Raw genomic sequence first — 18,677 nt, 5'->3', positions numbered from 1 at the left:
GGTAGAGCCCCTGCTCTGCAGGCAGAAGGTCCCGGGTTCGAACTCTGGCAGCTGTAAAACGTCCCGCCTGAAACTCCAGAGAGGCTTTGCTGCCAGTCAGTGCCAGCAATACTGGGTTAGAGGGACCAGGGCTCTCACTCAGTCGAAGGCAGCTTCCTCTCTTCCTATTGCGCATGTCATTTTGCCAGGTGATTTACGCATGAAGTACATCCCCAACCTGGTGCCCTCAAGATGCGTTGGACTATAACTCCCAGGCTCTTTGCAGCAGCCGAGCAAACGGCAGCCACTAAGCAGCCCACCCCAAATTGGCCAGTGGTGCAGGTGTGACCTTCTGCCCATCCAGATACAAGCTGTTGTGGATACAAGAGCTTTATCACACCAACGATATACTGTGTAATCACTGCGAATGGCATGCAAAGGACTCAGAAGTTTTCCACTTTATAATCTGCTTTGATTGTGAAGCACTCACACACCTCCTGCCTTAATTGTGCAATAAAGCAAAAAGATTTGCCGTATTTAGCCCCTACTTTTTGAGCGTATCTTCTGAGCCGCCGCTGGGGCGCAGGAGCAGGATTTTAAAGAAATGCTTACATCTGCGTAAGCTTTAAAGATAAAGACACCAAAATTGGCACAGTAATAGATATTAGGGAGAGCTTTAAGCATATGAAATTAGATTTTTTAATGATTTTTTTTTTTACATTTCCCCCCTTCCTGGTATGCAAAAGATCGCTGTCGCCCGGTAGCAAAAACAACAACAACCGTGAAAGCTTAGCGCTATGGGGATAATCCGAGGGAAGCAGGGACGTGGGATGAAGCTCCAAGTTTCACCTCTGGTCTCATGTCAGCCTGGGGCCACCAGGGGGCAGTAGCAGCTTGAAAGAAACAGGGAGCAGAACCCCTTCCCCTCTCAGGGCTTGCAAAGACCCCCCCCCACAGCGGTGAAGGGGGTGCAGTTTGATTTCAACCACAGAATGGAGAACCCCCACCTCCGCCCCAGAGTGTGAAGGGGCTTGAAGCTACAATTAAAACACACAAACACACCTTCAGATGTTAAAACTTATGACGCAGCCTGGCGTTTGGCCATACAGCACATCTACCGGACTTGTCTAAAGCTGCTCCAATGGACGTTTTCTTCAAGAACCCTAGAAACACCAGGGACTTGAGCTGCTCTCTGATGTGTTCTTCCTTTGTAGGAAGCCCCATTGCACTCAGTGGGATTTACTTCCAAGGAGACATGTGCAGGGTCATGCGCACTCACGACACTCACCTGGGCAGACGTTAGTGCCAGCCTCTCCTGCAGGCAAATTAACAGGGTCAAAGGCAAAGACCACCTGAAGATCTTCCATGATGGGGAGGCAATAGCCCAGGTTCACCCCTGAAGGCAGCCCTGGAAAGGAGGAGGCCAAGGATGAGAAGAACTTTGCTCAGCAGCACTGAACACAGCAGAATAACTGTGCGCTTCTCTGAAAGAACCACGAGCGAGGAGGAGGAGAAGCAAAGTCAGTGGGCCCCCTGCGGGTGGATTGGGCCCCGGCAGGCGCCCCATGATGCCAACTGACTGCTCCATTGACATTTTTGTTGCTGTGGTTTTGTGTTCATTTTGTTAAGTCGTTTTAAACTTCGCTTATTGATACGTTGTTGTTTTGTTTTTTGCATCGCTAGGGGAGGCAGCAGGGATAGAAATACTTTACATAAATTTGGGCACAATGCTGTGCTTGTTTAGACAGACAAAAGTCCTGCAACTTCCCTAGCCAGCATGAGAGTTGTAGGACTTTTCCAAATCAAAACATGCACAGGATTGTGCCCTAAAGGTGCTAAGCGAAAGCCGGAAGTCCTGTGTGCTGAAGACAATCCAATTCCAGATATCATAGAATCGTAGAGTTGGAAGGGCCCTACAAGGCCATCGAGTCCAACCCTCCACTCAATGCAGGAATCCACCCTAAAGCATCTCTGACAGATGGTTGACCAGCTGTCATTTGGTACATTTATTCCCCTTGAGATGCTAACAGGTACCGAAGCGTTCCTGAGCTGATGCCTTTGCAAAGCAAGGGAACTTTTACTGCACAAAAACGGAGCTTGAACATTCTTCGAGCGAAGGCACATCCCCTCAAAACATGTTTGGATTCCTGCTCACGGTAGATAAAGAATGAAAGGCAATACGTCTGTAGAACGGGATTTACTTCTGTCTGAATTTGCCCCTTTAGCTGAGCGCTGTGAGATGCTGCCCTCCTTTTCTATTGCAAGGCCAAAGGCAGAGATTGGAAACCCTGTTTTTCGCCAGCCTGCATCCAGAACTCCAGCACCTGCTGAATCTGCCCATAATCCAAACGAGTGAAAGAACAAAGAGAGGAAAAGGAAACGGTGTGCGAACGAGCATGACCTCCTGCAGGTGTGATGCTTCGGTATCCATTTCACTTTAATGTTTGTACTCGCCTGTTAGATTTCACCGAGCCAAAGACGCCGTGCACAAGGGCTGCACACAAGGAGATCTGGTTCTCCCACCCAAGCACCTCCCAATCTGACGCTGTAACTCAAACCATCCTCCGCCTTTCAAGCCGCTTCCACATATGGGCAGGGCCTTGGGGCGCTGGGAGGCACTTCACAGATTTGGGGCTCAGGCCTCGGGAGGGGGGTGGATTTCTTTTTTGCATCCCAAACGTGCAAGCAGGACCCATTGGAAGCTCTGAATGCGGGTGTGAGCACGTGTCCACAGAAAATATCCCCAAATTGTCAAACACGTACTCGCGTTAGTCTCATTCCCAATTCCCAGTTTGATTTGCATGGATTTTCTAATTGGAGCAATTTTCCTCCATAGATGGATGCTTGGTGTACAAGCTAAGAGTTTCTTTTATAAGATCTGAGCATTTTTGCAAGTGCAAATTTGCACAAATGCGCATTTGCGCAAAATCGGGAATTTGGAAAAAACCTGGCTCTGTCAAGGAGCAGATGACAGAATGAAAGGCACTTGGCAACCTGCAAAATGCAGACAGGACTTTTTTTTTTAAAAAAAATCTGCACATCCCCAGCTGAAACTGCTCTTGAAAAGTGCTCCCTGCATGGCCCTTAAGTTGAGGGGGGAACGCCCTTCCTTGTCACCACTGGCCACTCAGAGCTTTGTAGAATAAATGTGGGATTCTGGGAAATAGATTTGGGGCTCAGGATTTCTGGACCCAATCTGAGTAATGTCACTGGCCGGGGCTATCCCTAAGGGTTCTGGCATGCCATGGCGAAAGGAGCATGCGGGAATAGCGTTACTGTGAAATCTGGCCCTTGGTGAAATGCGACCCCCAAGTATTACTTTGCATACCGAAGGCTTTCGGAGATCTTCCCACAGGGCTTATGGTGGTCACAGAAAACTCCACATGGAAGTTGGACTGGGAGATCACGGAGGCTGCCGGAGAACTGTCCAGCGGGATGGCAATGGAGTTGCCGTTCACGACACACAGAGCGGCCGAATGCGCTGCAAAAGGTGACAGAAACAGTAGAACACATGAGGCCGTTTCTTGCACTGAGTTCAAAACAAAAGTGGGAGGAGAGACCTCTCGCTTGGGTAATACTATTGGAAAAGGTGATTGCTAAAGGGCTGTGGCTGGTAGCTACAGACCTCCAGCGTTCTCTCATCACAAGAAAAATATTTTATTGCTTTACTGTTTCACAATATTGCCGATAGCTTGATGGCAAGGAAAACCCAGCTAAGACAGAAGGTAGGAGGCACACGTTCTTTTACAAACAAACAAACATGGACCCTGGAAAAGATTTCTCTCTTGGAATTTCCCACAACTTCAGGAGCTGGGGAGCACGAAACAATGTAAAAGGGAAAGTTAGATGTTCATTCAATTTGAGGAAGAAGAAAAGTTGCAAGGATAACAGCAGCAGTAGCGCTAGGAAAGAAATGTTGTGCTGGCGCCTTTGTGGAGGAGAAGTAGGCCTTGGGTGGGCATGTTTGTGCCTGGCGTGCACGTGCGCTTGGAGAAACAACCCAGCCTGTGCTGTCGAGGCCTTGCACATCTGTAGATCCGGGACGATGCCCAGCGATCCCTGCAACAGCCAACTCACCGAGTTTCCTGCGCTTGAGTTCTGGAGCATCTGAACAGCTGCCTGCAGATGGAAAGCAAAGAAGATCAAAGACCAGGCATTTGAACTGTGACTCCACCACTTATGGCCAGGGGCATAGTGCTAGATTAAAAGGGCTGGTGATTAATTACAAGGGGGTGTGGATGGATCCTTTATGAGTGCTTGGTACACAGTCCTTCTTGTATAAGTATTTAGTCAGAGCAGAATGGCAGAGGGGGGAGAGATGGACACCCCCTCCCATTTGCATGTGGGATACTCAGTTATCAGGAACTGTGGAATGCTCTTCCTACGGAGCCCCCCTCCACCCCACCCCACCCCTGGGTGTCATCCCTGCCGGAATTTCTAGATATTTTGTTGGGCCTTCCAGAAGAGTTGCTTGATCCAGCGCCGTGCGTTTGGGCATTTGCACTGGTTTGAGATTGCGGCTTCCACCGCTGAGGTTTCCTCGGCATTTTACAGCATTGCCAAGCTGCTTTGACACCCGCTGCCCCAAGCTCCTGCTTCTGGTGCTCAGTCTGTACACATATTTAAAAGAAACCAGATCAATACATGGACGGCTCCACCCTCTCCCCCGGCTATCGCCCCTTGCTCATCCGAGTTGCTCTTTTTTTCTTTCTTTTTTTACTTACACCTCCTCTTTGCCTCTATGCAGCCTTGAAGGCATTCAGCAACTGTGTCATCTGAAGTGAGGCTGCCTGTTTGGTTGAAGAATGAAAGAATAGAATATTATGAATGCTTGGATGTGCAAAAAGGGACTGCAAAAAATCTCCAAAGGTGCAAGGTGTAATGTAAGGTGTGTGTGTGTGTATGAGAGAGAGAGAGAGAGAGAGAGAGAGAGAGAGAGAGAGAGAGAGAGAGAGAGAGAGAGAATTCCTATGGGTGTGTTTTCCCAACAGAGAAACGTGAACCCTTTTGGGGGGCAAGATGAGGCTCTGACATTCAAAGGGGGCAATTCCCCCCCCCCAACATAATATATGTAATAAGTCAGGGCACAGTAAAGCCTAATGTAGCTTGCCTTACTGTTGCTGTTGTTGCTATTTTCAAAAAGTCATCAAAGTCCATGGAGATTTGCAGAGAGAAAAATGCAAAACCACAACATGAAGCACAAGGACTGCTCTCTGAATGCAAGGAGCTTACAGATCTGAAGCTGGAGAGACCATAAAGGGAGGAGAAGAAAAGGGGGGGGCACGAAGGCTGGGAGCAAGGATCTTTGCTGCTTAAGGCAGACAATCCAAACAGCATCCTTCGCCCGCCAGTTTAAATGGGGCACAATACAGCAGGACCTTCCAAGCTCTGGAGCCGCTTCCACGGGTCCTGCGCTGCCCAGTGTTGCGCTGAATTGTACCCCCGTCCCCAGGTCAGAACCACAGTGCGCCCCGAGAGAGATCCCTGCACATGCACCCCAAATTTACCACCTTGCTCAACTCCCGGAAGCAACGGGTGATGAAGGACAGGTGAGAAGCTTACCAAAAAGTTCCTCCACTGGTTCTTCTTGCTTGTCTTTCAGTAAGTATTCAGCCAATGCAGCTAAAGAGGAAGAGGAGAGGTGGGAGTGTGACATGAACAACGGGGCAACATGAGTTCTTCTTGTCCAGAAGCCCAAATATTTCACGGAAGGGCTGGCTCCTGCGCCCACACTTGCACTCTGTCCTTTTTTGGGGGGACCATCCCTCTTCCAACCTTCTTCTCTTAGCTGCCCCATCACCCCTGCCTTCACGGGCAACTGTGATTCATCTATCTCCCTCATTCTGCTTCATCAGCCTGCCTTGTCCCTCTTTGTAGAATCAGAGGAATGCAGGCAGAGACCCTTCTGTGATGTAAGAGCAGCTCACCCAATCAGCACTCACGGCTTCTGTTGTTGTTTCCACTACTGAAATCCGTTTGGCCCTTAGAATATAGATTACGCCAGCCTTCCCCAACTCGGTGCCCTGCAGATGTTCTGGACTTCAAGTCCCATTAGCCTCAGCCAGCATGGCCAATGGCCCTGAATAATAACAACGAAGGAACTCTCCAGGGTGCTGAATTATACCCACAAAACTAGTCCAGCACCTCGGACAGCTCTTTCAGACTTCCGGCTGGTTGTAACTAAAACCCGGAATGGGATTTCCGACCCATTGAAATCGGAGCCACCAACTTGCAGACCAAATTTTCCTGGGGGGAGGGGCAGACCTCAGTCCTAGAATTCCCTCCCCAGGGAGACTCACCTGGTGCTGATGCTGTTGATTTCCTTATAAGCTTTAGAAAGGATGTAAAGGTGCCTCTTTTCAATTTAGCTTTTTTTAAATGTGTAGTTTTCGGTTTTATTGTTGTACACCACATAGTTGGCTCTTTAGCAAATAAAGTGGTGTATAAATAATTTTTTAAAAATATTATTACTATTATTTTAGCACTGGGTGAAGGCAATTTTCCTCCTGAGCTTTTAATAGGTGATTTTTCATTTTGCTACTCTGTTTTTATCTTCTTGTTTCAATAGTCCCTTAGATGGCATCTGCCTCACTTCTATTATTATTTCCTTGCTGCTGTGTTAGCATAGTATTATGATTATTGTTATTTGTATGTTTCATTTACGGATAAAACTGGCTGGCTCTTACTAGAAATTTAAATTGCAGGAAGCAGGAGCCTTGGAGCTTTGGACTTTTCTCCTCACAATAATCCCACCGTCATGGCACACTCCCTCACACACAACCACGTGGTTCATTCCCTTCTCGGAAAGACCCCATTGTGCTTTAATGAGACAGCACCATCTAGTGGTGGAGAGTTCCCACTTGTTCCAGATATTACCACATTATCTGTGGTTTTTCCAAATGCGCAATTTCCAGGGGATAGCACGGGAGACCTCCTGGCTCTTAATGACAATATGTAATGGACTCACAAATGTCCATGTGTGGCCAATCACGAGTATACTATAAATCACTCTTTTGAAGAAGCTTCTGCTGGTGACACTGCAATTATGGAATTCCCTTCCTGAGGAAATAGGAAAAGTGCCCTTTCTAACTACTTTTAGACAGGAACTGAAAACTCAGACAGACTTTTGATTAAGGACTTTTTCTCTGTGGCTTCATTCATTCTCATGCTGTTTAAGTGCAACTGATTGATCCTTTGTTTTTTAGATTGGTCTTCAGTCTTTTAACAGTGCTTTTGACATTGGTATGCCACTTTGATTGCATGTGCAGGAAAACAGAGTAAACAAACAAATACATTGATTATTATTAATAATAATTCCTTGTGAGTGACCTGCAAAGACTTTGGCTGAAAGGCATCCTAACCCCCCCACAAAACTCTAGAAGAAAACCAACAGACAAACGGAACCTCAGCCACCTCTTCCCCACTGCCACTGGCCAAAGCTACCTACCGATTTTATCATAGGCCTCTCCTGTATTGGACCACCGGCAAACCTCTTCCCCGCTCTCGTCACTTTCCACGGTGTAAAAGACATCTGGGTTGTTGTCTTGATCCTCATTGATTATGTCAGCAGATTGATCTACAGTAAACCACACAAACAGGCATTAACAGAGCGAAATCATTCCTTCTAGTCCCGATGTTCAGGTGTGAGTGCAGATGAAAATATATGTAGCTGAAACTGAATCATCCACATGCATGAAGGAGGCATCAGAAAGCTCTGGGGGAGACTGAGGCTTGCAGAAGTTAAAAAAAACTTTAGGGGAAAAAATCCCAAATGGGGTGGGGGCATCCCCCAAACCCAAATGAGGCTAGTAGCCATTGATAGCTTGATTATGTGTGAATTTGTCTCACCGCCTTTTAAAACCATGCAAGTTGGTGGCCATCACCCTGCGGCAGTGTGAAGAAGGCCTTCCTTTGATCTGTCCTCAATCTCCCACCTTTCAGTTTCATGGAATAATGACCCCACTGGGTGCTAGAACTATGGGAGAGGGATAAAAACTGCCTCCTGTCCACTCCCTGCCTCCTCCAACATCCATCTTCAGGAAACCCAGTCCCAAAATATCGGATTTGGCCTGAAGTGACTCTCAGAGGAAGCGACGAATGTTCTTTTAGTGGAGGACTACAAAGGTCAGGCTGCTTAGTGGGGTGGTGGAGGAGGGTTGGACAGGCAGCAGCTGCAACACCTCCCTGAGCCAATCTGTCTTCATTTATGGCAGGCTGGCAGGTTTTTGCACTTTGGAGTTCACCGCCTTTGACTCTGCCCTTTCCAGGCGGCCTGCCCCATCCTCCGCAGGCAGGATGACCTGTGAGTAAGCTCCGCTGAACACAACTGAACACCCTGAGGAAACATGCATAGGCTTGCACTGCGCATCATCGCCTGGGGACATTATGGTGCCTTCAACTTGGGGTACTGCTACTGCTTCAGACTGGGTGGAGTGAGGCTTTTTTTTGGGGGGGGGACCCCATGTTGCCTCCTTAGCGCTGGACTGATGGGTCCCGCTTCCTTGTTGCCACCTTCCGAACCTCCTTTGGAGGAAGTATGTGGAAGAGGGCCTTAAATGCTGATCGTAGTTCATGTGGGGATAGACACTCCATCAAGTAAACAATACCCAGAACTTCAGGTTAAAACCGCATAGAGATAAACCATGGGGTGGGGGAGAACTCACCCAGGAATCCCTGTGTACCTGCTGCCTCATGCATCCAGTGGCGGCAGAAGCCGTTAACAACGCCCCCCCCCCACTATATTGGCCCCTTGAGAGGTCGGGTGGAATCCCCCCTTCTACAAAGCTCTGAGCCTTTGCAGAAATGCCTGTCATTTGCTTTTACTTATGCTCCACTTCTAGAATGAAAATGAAACCAACATTCCCATCCACCCACTCACTCCAAAGCTGCGCCTCTCCATTCCAGCGCTCTCTCGCGCTTGCTCGCTCTCCTCCGAAGAAATTCAAACCTGGGGTCACACTGGAACAGTGCAGCTCTTGGGGAAACCGGGGGTAGGGGTACACAGCAGTACTTTGAAAAGGGGAAGGTTTCCCATCGGTTGGGACCTGTAGGCTGCTTGGATTTGAAGGGGGGCTGGACAGAAGGCGAGGAAGCAGCTATGGAGGATTTAATATAAATGTTTTGCCAGCTGGACTGCTTGTATGCCGGTGCAACCCAACAGGTTTTCTTCCTTTTATTTATTTATTGCATTTTTGTACCGCCCAACAGCTGAAGCTCCCTGGGCGGTTTATTTATAAAAATAGCACTCACACTGAATCACCTGCAGTAATAAACTAAAAACTCTGCTTGGAGGCGACTTTCCTCCTCACCACTTAACCACCTCTCAAATACCCCCCCTCTCAGAGGAAGAGTGAAGGGGGGGGCTTCTTTCCTTTCAAAAGTCTCTGCTATCTCTGTAAAGCAGCTGCAGCGTGGTGTTTCCAAGGGCAGTGTTGTTTGGGCTGCCCCGTGCCTTGCAATTTATTTATTTATTTATTACATTTTTATGCCGCCCAATAGCCGAAGCTCTCTGGGCGGTTCACAAAAATTAAAACCATAATAAAACAACCAACAGGTTAAAAGCACAAATAAAAATACAGTATAAAAAGCACAACCAGGATAAAACCACGCAGCAGAAATTGATATAAGATTAAAATACAGAGTTAGAACAGTAAAATTTAAATTTAAGTTAAAATTAAGTGTTAAAATACTGAGAGAATAAAAAGGTCTTCAGCTGGCGACGAAAAGAGTACAGTGTAGGCGCCAGGCGGACCTCTCTGGGGAGCTCATTCCACAGCCGGGGTGCCACAGCAGAGAAAGCCCTCCTCCTAGTAGCCACCTGCCTCAGTTCCTTTGGCAGGGGCTCACGGAGAAGGGCCCTGTGGATGATCTTAAGGTCTGGGCAGGCACATATGGGAGGAGGCGTTCCTTCAAATAACCTGGCCCCAAACCGTTTAGGGCTTTAAATGTCAATACCAGCACTTTGAATTGGGCCCGGACCTGGAGTGGCAGCCAATGAAGTTGTAAAAGGACTGGCGTAATGTGATCTCGCCGGCCAGTCCCTGTTAATAACCTTGCTGCCCTGTTTTGTACCAGCTGAAGTTTCTGGACCGTTTTCAAAGGCAGCCCCATGTATAACGCATTGCAGTAATCCAAACGAGAGGTTATCAGAGCATGGATAACTGTAGCTAGGCTATCTCTATCCAAAGCTGGGGCTAGGAGATTAGCAGACTAGTGGCCATGGATCAGAGGCCTTCAAGGAAAGTGTGTGTGTGATTAGTGGGTGGGAGGAGAGAATGACACAGAAGCATCTACCATAACCTACCTTGTGAACCGCCCAGAGAGCTCCGGCTATTGGGCAGTATAGAAATGTAATAAATAAATAAATAAATAAAAATAATACCTTGCAGGGTTCTTCCAAATTTTACTGGGCTGATGTCCACAAAGTCCTCTGAATACTTGAAACATGCCCAGTACGGTTATTTTAGCAATATTGCTTAATGAAGCTGGCAAGAGGCTCCCCCGAACTCAAACATTATAGGATCTTTTTATTAAAGAAGGAAATAAAAATGGATTTTTTTTTAATGTTATGACCAACCAGCTGTGGGAAGCTCAGCTGCCTCTTCAATGTTCTTATACAGGAGTGAAGGGTCGACCTCACTTTGCAGCAGTTCTAAGTAGCTCTTCTCAGCTAGAATCCCTGGGTCCATGGTGTGATCTGGAATAAGAAATTTAGGAAAGGAAAGAAAGATTTCGGTCTCTTAAATAAAAAGAACTCAACAAGCACGCCAGGCAAAATTATGAGACAAACTTTTAATCCGGCTTTAAACCATCTGTGCTGCCTTCGCTTTTAAAAACTATTGCTATTATTAATAATAATATTAACAACAACATCTTATTTCTTAAAAGAGATTCTGTTTTGGATTGAAATATATAAGCAAGTGAATAAAAAAAAATGTAGGTGTGACAGTATCACATCTACACTATGATCCCTGATTGGCTGGGATCACATACTGAAGACGCCCTTCCATATTGAATATATCAAAAAGGTGGTACATCACTGGTGCTTCTTTGCTACTGGGGCAGGTTTTAGGTTTGGGTACTGGAGCATGTCGGCTTTAATATGTGGTGGATTTCATTGGGCCTGGCAATGTTTAGTGCATCGGAGAACTAGCTAGAATGGCTGTGAGGAAGACTTTGGGACCCACCAGTGAAGAAATGAGTACATCTCATTGGGATGGCTTTAAAAGGGGGAAGGACACATTTCTGGAGGAGGAGGAGGAGGCTACCAATGGTGACTAAGCCTGATGGCTCTCTGCTACCTCTAGTATCAGAGGCAGTAAGCCTGTGTGCACCAGTTGTGCTTGTGTCCTACTTGTGGGTCCCCCATTGGGGCAGTTGGGTTGCCCACTGCGGGAACAGAACGCTGGATTAGACGGACCTTGGTCTGATCCAACCTCAAGGCTCTTCTTATGTTCTTATCTGATTTTACCAATGAATAACTTTGCATCAATATTATCTTCTGCGTTGCCTCAGTTCTCAAAGAGAAGATACCCCTTTTGCTACAGATCAACAGCAGTTATTATTAATCCTTTAAAACCTGCAGAAGGTAAAAGAAATGGGAATGGAATGGGCCCGGGTGGCTCTTTTGCCGGCTAAGGAGAGAAATGTGCCAGAAATCCGAGCTATTTTCACACTAAGTGTCTCAGAAGGCACGTTAAACCACAAGACTCTGTTCACATGAATAAAGAGGAAGAGAAACCTGACATGTTGATATTTTCTTTCCTTTGAAATTTATATGTAAACTTATATAATCATGTCACATTGTGAATAGACTGGAAAAGCAAACCCCAAAATGTTGGGGTTCAATTCCAGTTTAGTTATTGTGTTTCACTGATCCAAAGAAGGGCAAGTAAGAATCTCACTACCCCACACAAAAAGAAAAGAGGGAAAAAAGGGTGTGTGTGTGTGTATTGCAACTGGAACACACAACATGTTGTTTTGACTTGTGGGCTGCGGCTATACTTATTTCACCCCCATGAGGCTTGTGAGGACGTGGGTTCAGAAACACACGTCACGCCCACCTCGCTTTGCCAAGCATTGAGAAGAGTCAGGGCTGCAGTGTTTATCCAAGTTTGTTTTCCTTTGGAATAAAGTCACTGGAGATTTATTGGCAGTTTGTATTATTTGCCCTTATCTATGCAGAGGCAGGTGAAACACTCCCAGAGGTGAGCAAAGTCCACGGCTGCCATGCTGGATCTCTAGGGAGGCAGCCGGCACTAACCAAAGATGCATGTGGATCCCAGACTCAGGCCATTTCTACACCTGCCTTTTTTCCAGGGATCGTCTGGGGATCATCCCTGTGCATGCAAATGACACACAGGGGATCCGAGGAGCAGGAAGGGACGATCCCTCCATTTTCCTGGGACAATCCTTAGGTTATCCCAGGAAAGGGCCTCAGTGTCTTGTTCCGTCTCTCCCAAACTTCAGACACAGACTCCTAGATTACAACATCCTATGACTGGGGCAGGGACCATCTGCCTTTTGTCTCCTTTCTGCAGCCTGTCTTGACAAGGGGTTTGTCCCGGAGTGGATTCGGAGTGGCAGCAAGTCATCTATATGCGGCAGCTGCCATCCCAAAGCCATCCAGGGGCAAACCTCCTAAACTCTGCTCCAAAGAAGTCGGGCACTTACCCTGGTTTTTGTGGACACGGGGCATGCTACAGCCCATGGCAACCACTGATTGGTCACCATCCACTGGAGGAGGGCCGGTTCGGGTGCGAAGCGTCCCTCCTCTTCCTCCGTCCCTCTGGCTGCCCCGTTCCTTCCCCTTTTTTAAAATCTATAGATGCGATCCTTAGCATCTCTATAAAATAAATAAAAAATAAATAAGGGGTGGGGGAACGGGAATGGGACAGCCAGAAGGGGAGGAAGAGAGGGACCCTCTCTCTGACCTCCCTGTCCCTGCCCTGTTCCTCTCCCACCCCTGTACTTATTAGTCATTTGGAAAACTCCTGCAACGTGTCCTAACCCATTGCTGGAGCGAGGGGAACTCTTGTCCCAGGCTCTGCACAGGTATTGCCTGTGGGCGACCCACCGTGAGCTCCCTGCTCACAGGAAACCCATGGTGACGCAGACTTGGTGGTGGAGTTTCGCATGTCGAAAACAATCTGCAGCAGCTTTCCTCAACCTGCTGCCCTCCAGATGTACCCTGGCTGGCAGCGCCTGTGCAGCGTTGACCCAACCTGACACCCTCAATGAACGGTAAAGAGGAGCTGAACACGCAAATAGGGTGGAAGGAGGAGCATTGTGGGAGTTGCTGTACTAGAAATCGAGAGGGTGACCAAGGGAGAAGGCTGATCCGGAGCTACCGGTCGGAAAGTGTGCAGACAGTTGTTAGCACAGATGCAAACGGTCCCTTAATCCGTCTTCCTATACGCTATTTGCGAGTTAAAGCCCCCTCTCTCCCATTTTTGCAGGACTCCAAAGTGTGCCACCACCACCTCCTTTCCACTGATCTCATGGCACATTTCTTTATTTTTTGCAATGAAGAGGTTTCCCCCCCCCCTCTGGTAATCTCCAAGTTGGATTACTGCAATGCACTCTATGTGGAGCTGCCCTTGAAGACTGTTCAGAAGCTGCAGTTTGTGCAAAATGCAAGAGCCAGATTGATAATTGAGAACAGAAGGTCTGAACACAGAACACCAATTCCGGCCCGTGCGCACTGGCTGCTTGTATGCTTCCAAGCCTGTTTCAAGGTGTTCGTTCTAACCTATAACGCTTGACACGGTTTGGGAGTGCAACACCTGACAGAATATTCTCCCGATTTGAACATACCCAGATGCTACAATCAACCTCTGCTCCCCCTTCCGAGCGCCACCACCCATGGAGGATCGGAGAGTGGCAACGAGGGAGAGGGCCTTTTCAGTGGTAGCCCCGCTAACTTCCCCTCTCAGGCCTGCGCCATGCCAACACTGCATCTTTTCGGTGCCGGGTTAAGACTGTCCTCTACTCCCAGGGGCTGAATGGCAGCCAGTGCAGATCTCTCCTTGCCAGCTGTGAGGGGGTGGGGAGCTCAGACTCCTGGGTCCGAGGTCAGAGTGCGGCCTCTGACCTCACATCCAGGGACCCAAAGTACCCTACAGCCCCTCGGACTCTGTCTAGGAGGCATGTGATTGGTCTCTAAAAAACTTTAATTAGTAGTATCAACACTACAACTACAGGTACTACTACAATACTGTATTGGTATTAGAGATCTAATGTGGTGTAGGAATCATGGCGGCTGTCAGGGTAGGATGGGGAACATCCAGGTCCAAACCCCCATTCCGCCTCGACGCTCAACGAGTGATGTTGTTGTAAAGATAACATTAGTGGGTGGGATAAGGAAATAGCCACGTACACCACCCTCGGCTACTTTGGAAGGAAGAGTAGGCTAAAAACAAGCTTCAACCTGGTTTCAAATCCTGTTTCGCTGTCCCTCACAGGCCTCAGCGGAAGCCACAACCCCGGTGGCTGTAGGGTGTCTCGTGGTGAAGTGGGAGCCCCCAGCTACTGGCTTTAGTAGGCTGCGGTGGTGCGTGAGATTTGGCTAAAATTGGGCAGACAGCGAAGACAGAGGGGTCCGTGTGTTTTTAGAGGGCTGCGTGGGTGTGGGCCGGTAGCGTGGAATGGCTCGAACCTAAATAAAGCTAACTTAACAGACTTGAAAGCATTGAACCGCATTCATAAATTGACACCATAAACATGAAGTGACTAATCTTTAAAAATCATTCCTGCCTCTTTGCATTGGAAGATGAGGAGCCGCTGACTAAACTGCTGGGCTCTTCCTGACATGGCCCACAAGACGACTTGATTTTCAAACCATTTATTTTTTATTATTTATTTATTAAAACATTTGTATCCCACCCTAAATCACTAGGATCTCAGGGCGATGTACAGATAAAGTCATGATGCATGTTGGCAGTAAGCCAATATACACCAGTTGGTGGGGAACATGGGTGGGAGGGTGCTGTTGCACTCATGCGTCCTCCTTCTGGTTTTCCTGTGGACAGCTGGTCGGCCAGTGCGTGAGCAGGATGCTAGGCCAGATGGACCCTGGGTCTGACCCAGCATGGCTTACGTTGGAGGGACAAAGGAGAGCTCTAGAATCTCCCCGAACAACTGCAGCTGCAGCCTTACATCTGGCCTCCCAAAAAACCCCAACGAACAAATGGAGCCCACTCATTTCTTTCCAGTAAAGTTTCAATCACTCGAGTTCATGCATGCTTTTGCTGACTAATATGAACACGTTGTGGTTTCAAACAATTAAAAGATGACTCCGTTGCTTAGTGTCAGGTAAAGCTACAAACTGCACAATGAGATGTTCTACTGCAACATCCATTAACAACACAGTGCTTGAATTATTGTGAGAGGAGTGGTGGAGAGATTTGGGGACTTATCCAAACCCACAAACCCCCCCCGCCCCTGCTCTAATCTCAACAATTTTAGCCAACCCTGCTCTCTCCTGCAACTTTTTAAAAATGGTAGTAAGACAGCCCATTGCAACAGGTGGAGGCTAGGATCCCTTTACACGCCCCCCAAATTTAAACATATTTTATTTATTTATTTATTACATTTTTACACCGCCCAACAGCCGAAGCTCTCTGGGCGGTTCCAACATGCACAGGGCAAATGACATCTGAATCTACACATTCAGAAAATTTCCACCCTGGTCAAGTGGTGCCACCAGCAGACTATTCACATATGAAAAACTGGAGCAGCTTTCTGTTTTAGCAACAGCCCTTTCTTCATACCAGGAAGTTTGGCTTGGAGTGGCGGAGGACGGGACGGGGAGTGTGTGGGTCAGGGAAGGGCTCTTTTCTGCTTGCTGTATTCGCTAACTTTGCAGTAGGCAGACACTGCGTCGGATTTGGAAGCAGATTTATGAATATACTGCCCATAATAAAGTGGATTTTTTAAACACACACACACACATACACTCAAGGTAGGAGTCCAGGGCAAACGCCCTGAGCCCCACTGAGCAGGGTGAGCAGCACCCACCCCCGAAAGCCAGTGGGGCTTCTTCCCAGCTGAGCATGCTTAGAATGGCAAGCCTTTGCATCCAGGTGCCTGCATTTCCCTGCATGCATGCTAGAGACAAGGTGCCACTCTTCAAAATGTACGGGGAGGAAGCTGAACACAGAGTGATGACAAATCCAGCAAAACACATCGTCTCCCCACTCTGAAATGTCACTTCTAGAAAGCCTGGTGCAGGACCAGCACTAGGAAGGGTAATTCTAGCAAAACGCACTGGCGTTGTTGTTTTAAACAAGGCTTCTCCCGGAGTGCAAACTTGGGGTCAAAACAGAGAAAGGAATTGACCAGGATTGGGACCAGAAAACAGGGACTGCCCCTGGTTAATAATCAGCTTTCCTCAATCTGGTGCCTCTTTAGATGTATTGGACTTCAACTCCCATCATCCCCATGCTGCCTTTTGGACTTCGCTGCAGCTCAAACGCGTTCAGCAATATTATACTGACTGGTTGAGCCGATACAGTGGAGGTGAAACATGACTCGGCGCATATGCGCACATGCTAGCTAGGCACAAAATCTCCCCAGAAGGCCAAATAGGAACAGGGAGTTAAGGAACAATAGCAGACGGGGAACAGGAGGGGTGTCCCTCAGAAATAGAAGGGGCAGGTGGAAGAGCTGAGAAGCAAAAGGAAGTTCCACTGGGGTGACAGGGGAAATATAATAAACTGACCTGGGAGAAAGTGCTCCAACTGTTCCTCTTGGAAAATCTGCTGGAGGCAGAATTTGGGGCTGCACGCTGCCATCCTAGTTGCCAGAGGCCAATGTAGGACGTCGTGGAGCTGCTAAACAGCAATCTCTGTGGCATCTGAAGGGCAGAGCAGTTGGAGCTAGTGGCAAGAAGTAAACGAACCGGGGGAATCCCGGAGGGAGAGTGGAGAGGAAATTCCCTTTTATTCTACTACAAAATATTAATAAGGGGCCAGGAGCAGAGAGGCCAGCTGTGGCTGCCCCCTCCTCCCACCCCACCGCCGCCCCTCCCTCTCCCTCCTCGGATCTTTTACATTAAATCTGCCACCTGTTGAATAGACTTTCTGATCTGCCTTCCATGCACAGCTACAGACCTTCTCTCCCAGGCGGCCTGTTGGAGCTCTCCACGGCCCCCAACCCCAGAGAGAAAGGAACCCACCCCAGAAATAAAAAAGGCCCACCCCCCAAGTCCTCCTTACCTCACTCTGCATGCTGCAAACAGCTCGAGCTGAGACAAGTGCAAAGCCTTTCTTTCACTTTCTGATCTACTCTCTTGGGTCAGGGAGTGCCCCTGCTTGTGCCCTGTAGATCGGTAGCAGTATTTTATGCCCACGCCAACTGCACCAGCCAAGTTCTTGCCTCTCTCTGCACCGTTCGCACATGGCAACGCACTGGACACGATCCAGTGGCTCCCTGGTTATCAGCACCGATCCCCAGAAGTGCTCTAGAGTACAATCAGCACTTGACTTCGGCAGCTGCGCAGTGTGAAAGGCCTGGCTGCACGCTTCACGATGCTTCATTGGTCCTGCGCATGTGTTTGCCCGATAGACAGCACCCGTTCCTCACACGGAGACATATCCTCTAGAGAGTTGCCGTCTCCAACCTGATGCCCTACACTGGCTTGGGGTGTGTGGGTGTGGGTGTGGGTGTGCTGGGACATGTATCCAATACATTTGGAGGTCACGAGGTGCCTGAGGTTCTCTAGAGACCTTGAGGACTAGGAAACTGAACCCCCAAGGAATGGCAACTCTAGCATGAACAGGACCTCCGCCAAAGCCTACTCTCTTTGCACTTTGAAGTGTGCTCTGAAAATACGTGTTAATTGTAAGAGGAAGGCCGTTTATGATTTGTTTTGAAAATCTGTGACTTTTAGAAATCCTTCAGCTGTGTTGGTTTGATTGGATATATTTTCATAGAATCATAGAAGCATTTTGCTGGAGGGGAGCTCTAAGGTCATCGAGTCCAACCCCCTGCTCAATTAACTTTTGTAAACCGCCCAGAGAGCTTCAGCTATGGGGCAGTATAAAAATGTAATAAAATAATAATAATAATAAATGCATGAATCCTCCTTAACAGATGGCTGACAGATGGCTGTCCAGCTGCCTCTTGAAGGCCTCCAGTGTGGGAGAAGAGCCCACAACCTCACTAGGCAATTGGTTTTGGTTCCATTGGAATTGGTTCCATTGTCATACTGCTCTTATAGTCAGGAAGTTTTTCCTGCTGTCCTGGCTTCCTGTAGCTTGAGGCCATGATTCCGTGTCCTGCACTCTGGGAGGATCAAGAAGAAATCCTGGCCCTCCTCTGTGTGACAACCTTTCAAGTATTTGAAGAGTTTTACTGCTCTTGATTCTTTTTCTTTTTAAAAAATGTTTTTATTCATACTGGGGTCCAAAATGCAGTTAGTGCATGTCCACAACAGACGATGCTAAAATGATGTGCGCCTCTATGCACCCTTATTTCTGTCCATAGCCTTGACCTTAAAGAAGCTCGGAGGAGGACGAGGAGGAGGAACTGATAGAGGAGGTTCCTGGTGCTAGGCTGGAGCATCCTACAAGCAACGTCCCCTCATCCTGAGGGGCGGAATGCCTCTGGGCTGCCACATGGATTGCGGCAGGCAGGAGGTCACTGAGCAGCCATCTCCGGGGCAGGCATGTGCTCCTTCAAGAGTCTCCATCCTTTGA

At 48.1% G+C, this 18,677-nt stretch overlaps 1 protein-coding gene across 1 annotated transcript in view; it reads right to left on the bottom strand.

The window, feature by feature from the left end:
* The window catches only part of CIITA (class II major histocompatibility complex transactivator), a 28,771-nt gene extending 11,532 nt beyond the window's left edge, over positions 1-17,239 (bottom strand). The window contains exons 1-9 of the mRNA XM_063143498.1: positions 17,196-17,239; positions 16,700-16,834; positions 10,556-10,675; positions 7,427-7,555; positions 5,542-5,601; positions 4,704-4,769; positions 4,057-4,098; positions 3,308-3,460; positions 1,268-1,387 (exon numbers count right to left, since the gene is read on the bottom strand). Of these exons, the coding sequence (XP_062999568.1) occupies positions 1,268-1,387; positions 3,308-3,460; positions 4,057-4,098; positions 4,704-4,769; positions 5,542-5,601; positions 7,427-7,555; positions 10,556-10,675; positions 16,700-16,772 (763 nt within the window). The 5' untranslated portion in view covers positions 16,773-16,834; positions 17,196-17,239. The remainder of the gene's footprint in view (positions 1-1,267; positions 1,388-3,307; positions 3,461-4,056; positions 4,099-4,703; positions 4,770-5,541; positions 5,602-7,426; positions 7,556-10,555; positions 10,676-16,699; positions 16,835-17,195) is intronic.
* Between the last annotated feature and the right edge of the window lie 1,438 nt (positions 17,240-18,677).

The sequence above is a fragment of the Elgaria multicarinata genome, chromosome 17 (assembly GCF_023053635.1).
Source record: "Elgaria multicarinata webbii isolate HBS135686 ecotype San Diego chromosome 17, rElgMul1.1.pri, whole genome shotgun sequence".
Taxonomy (NCBI): Eukaryota; Metazoa; Chordata; class Lepidosauria; order Squamata; family Anguidae; genus Elgaria; species Elgaria multicarinata.
Note: the sequence above shows the minus strand (reverse complement) of the source record. Positions and strands in the feature narration are given on the sequence as shown.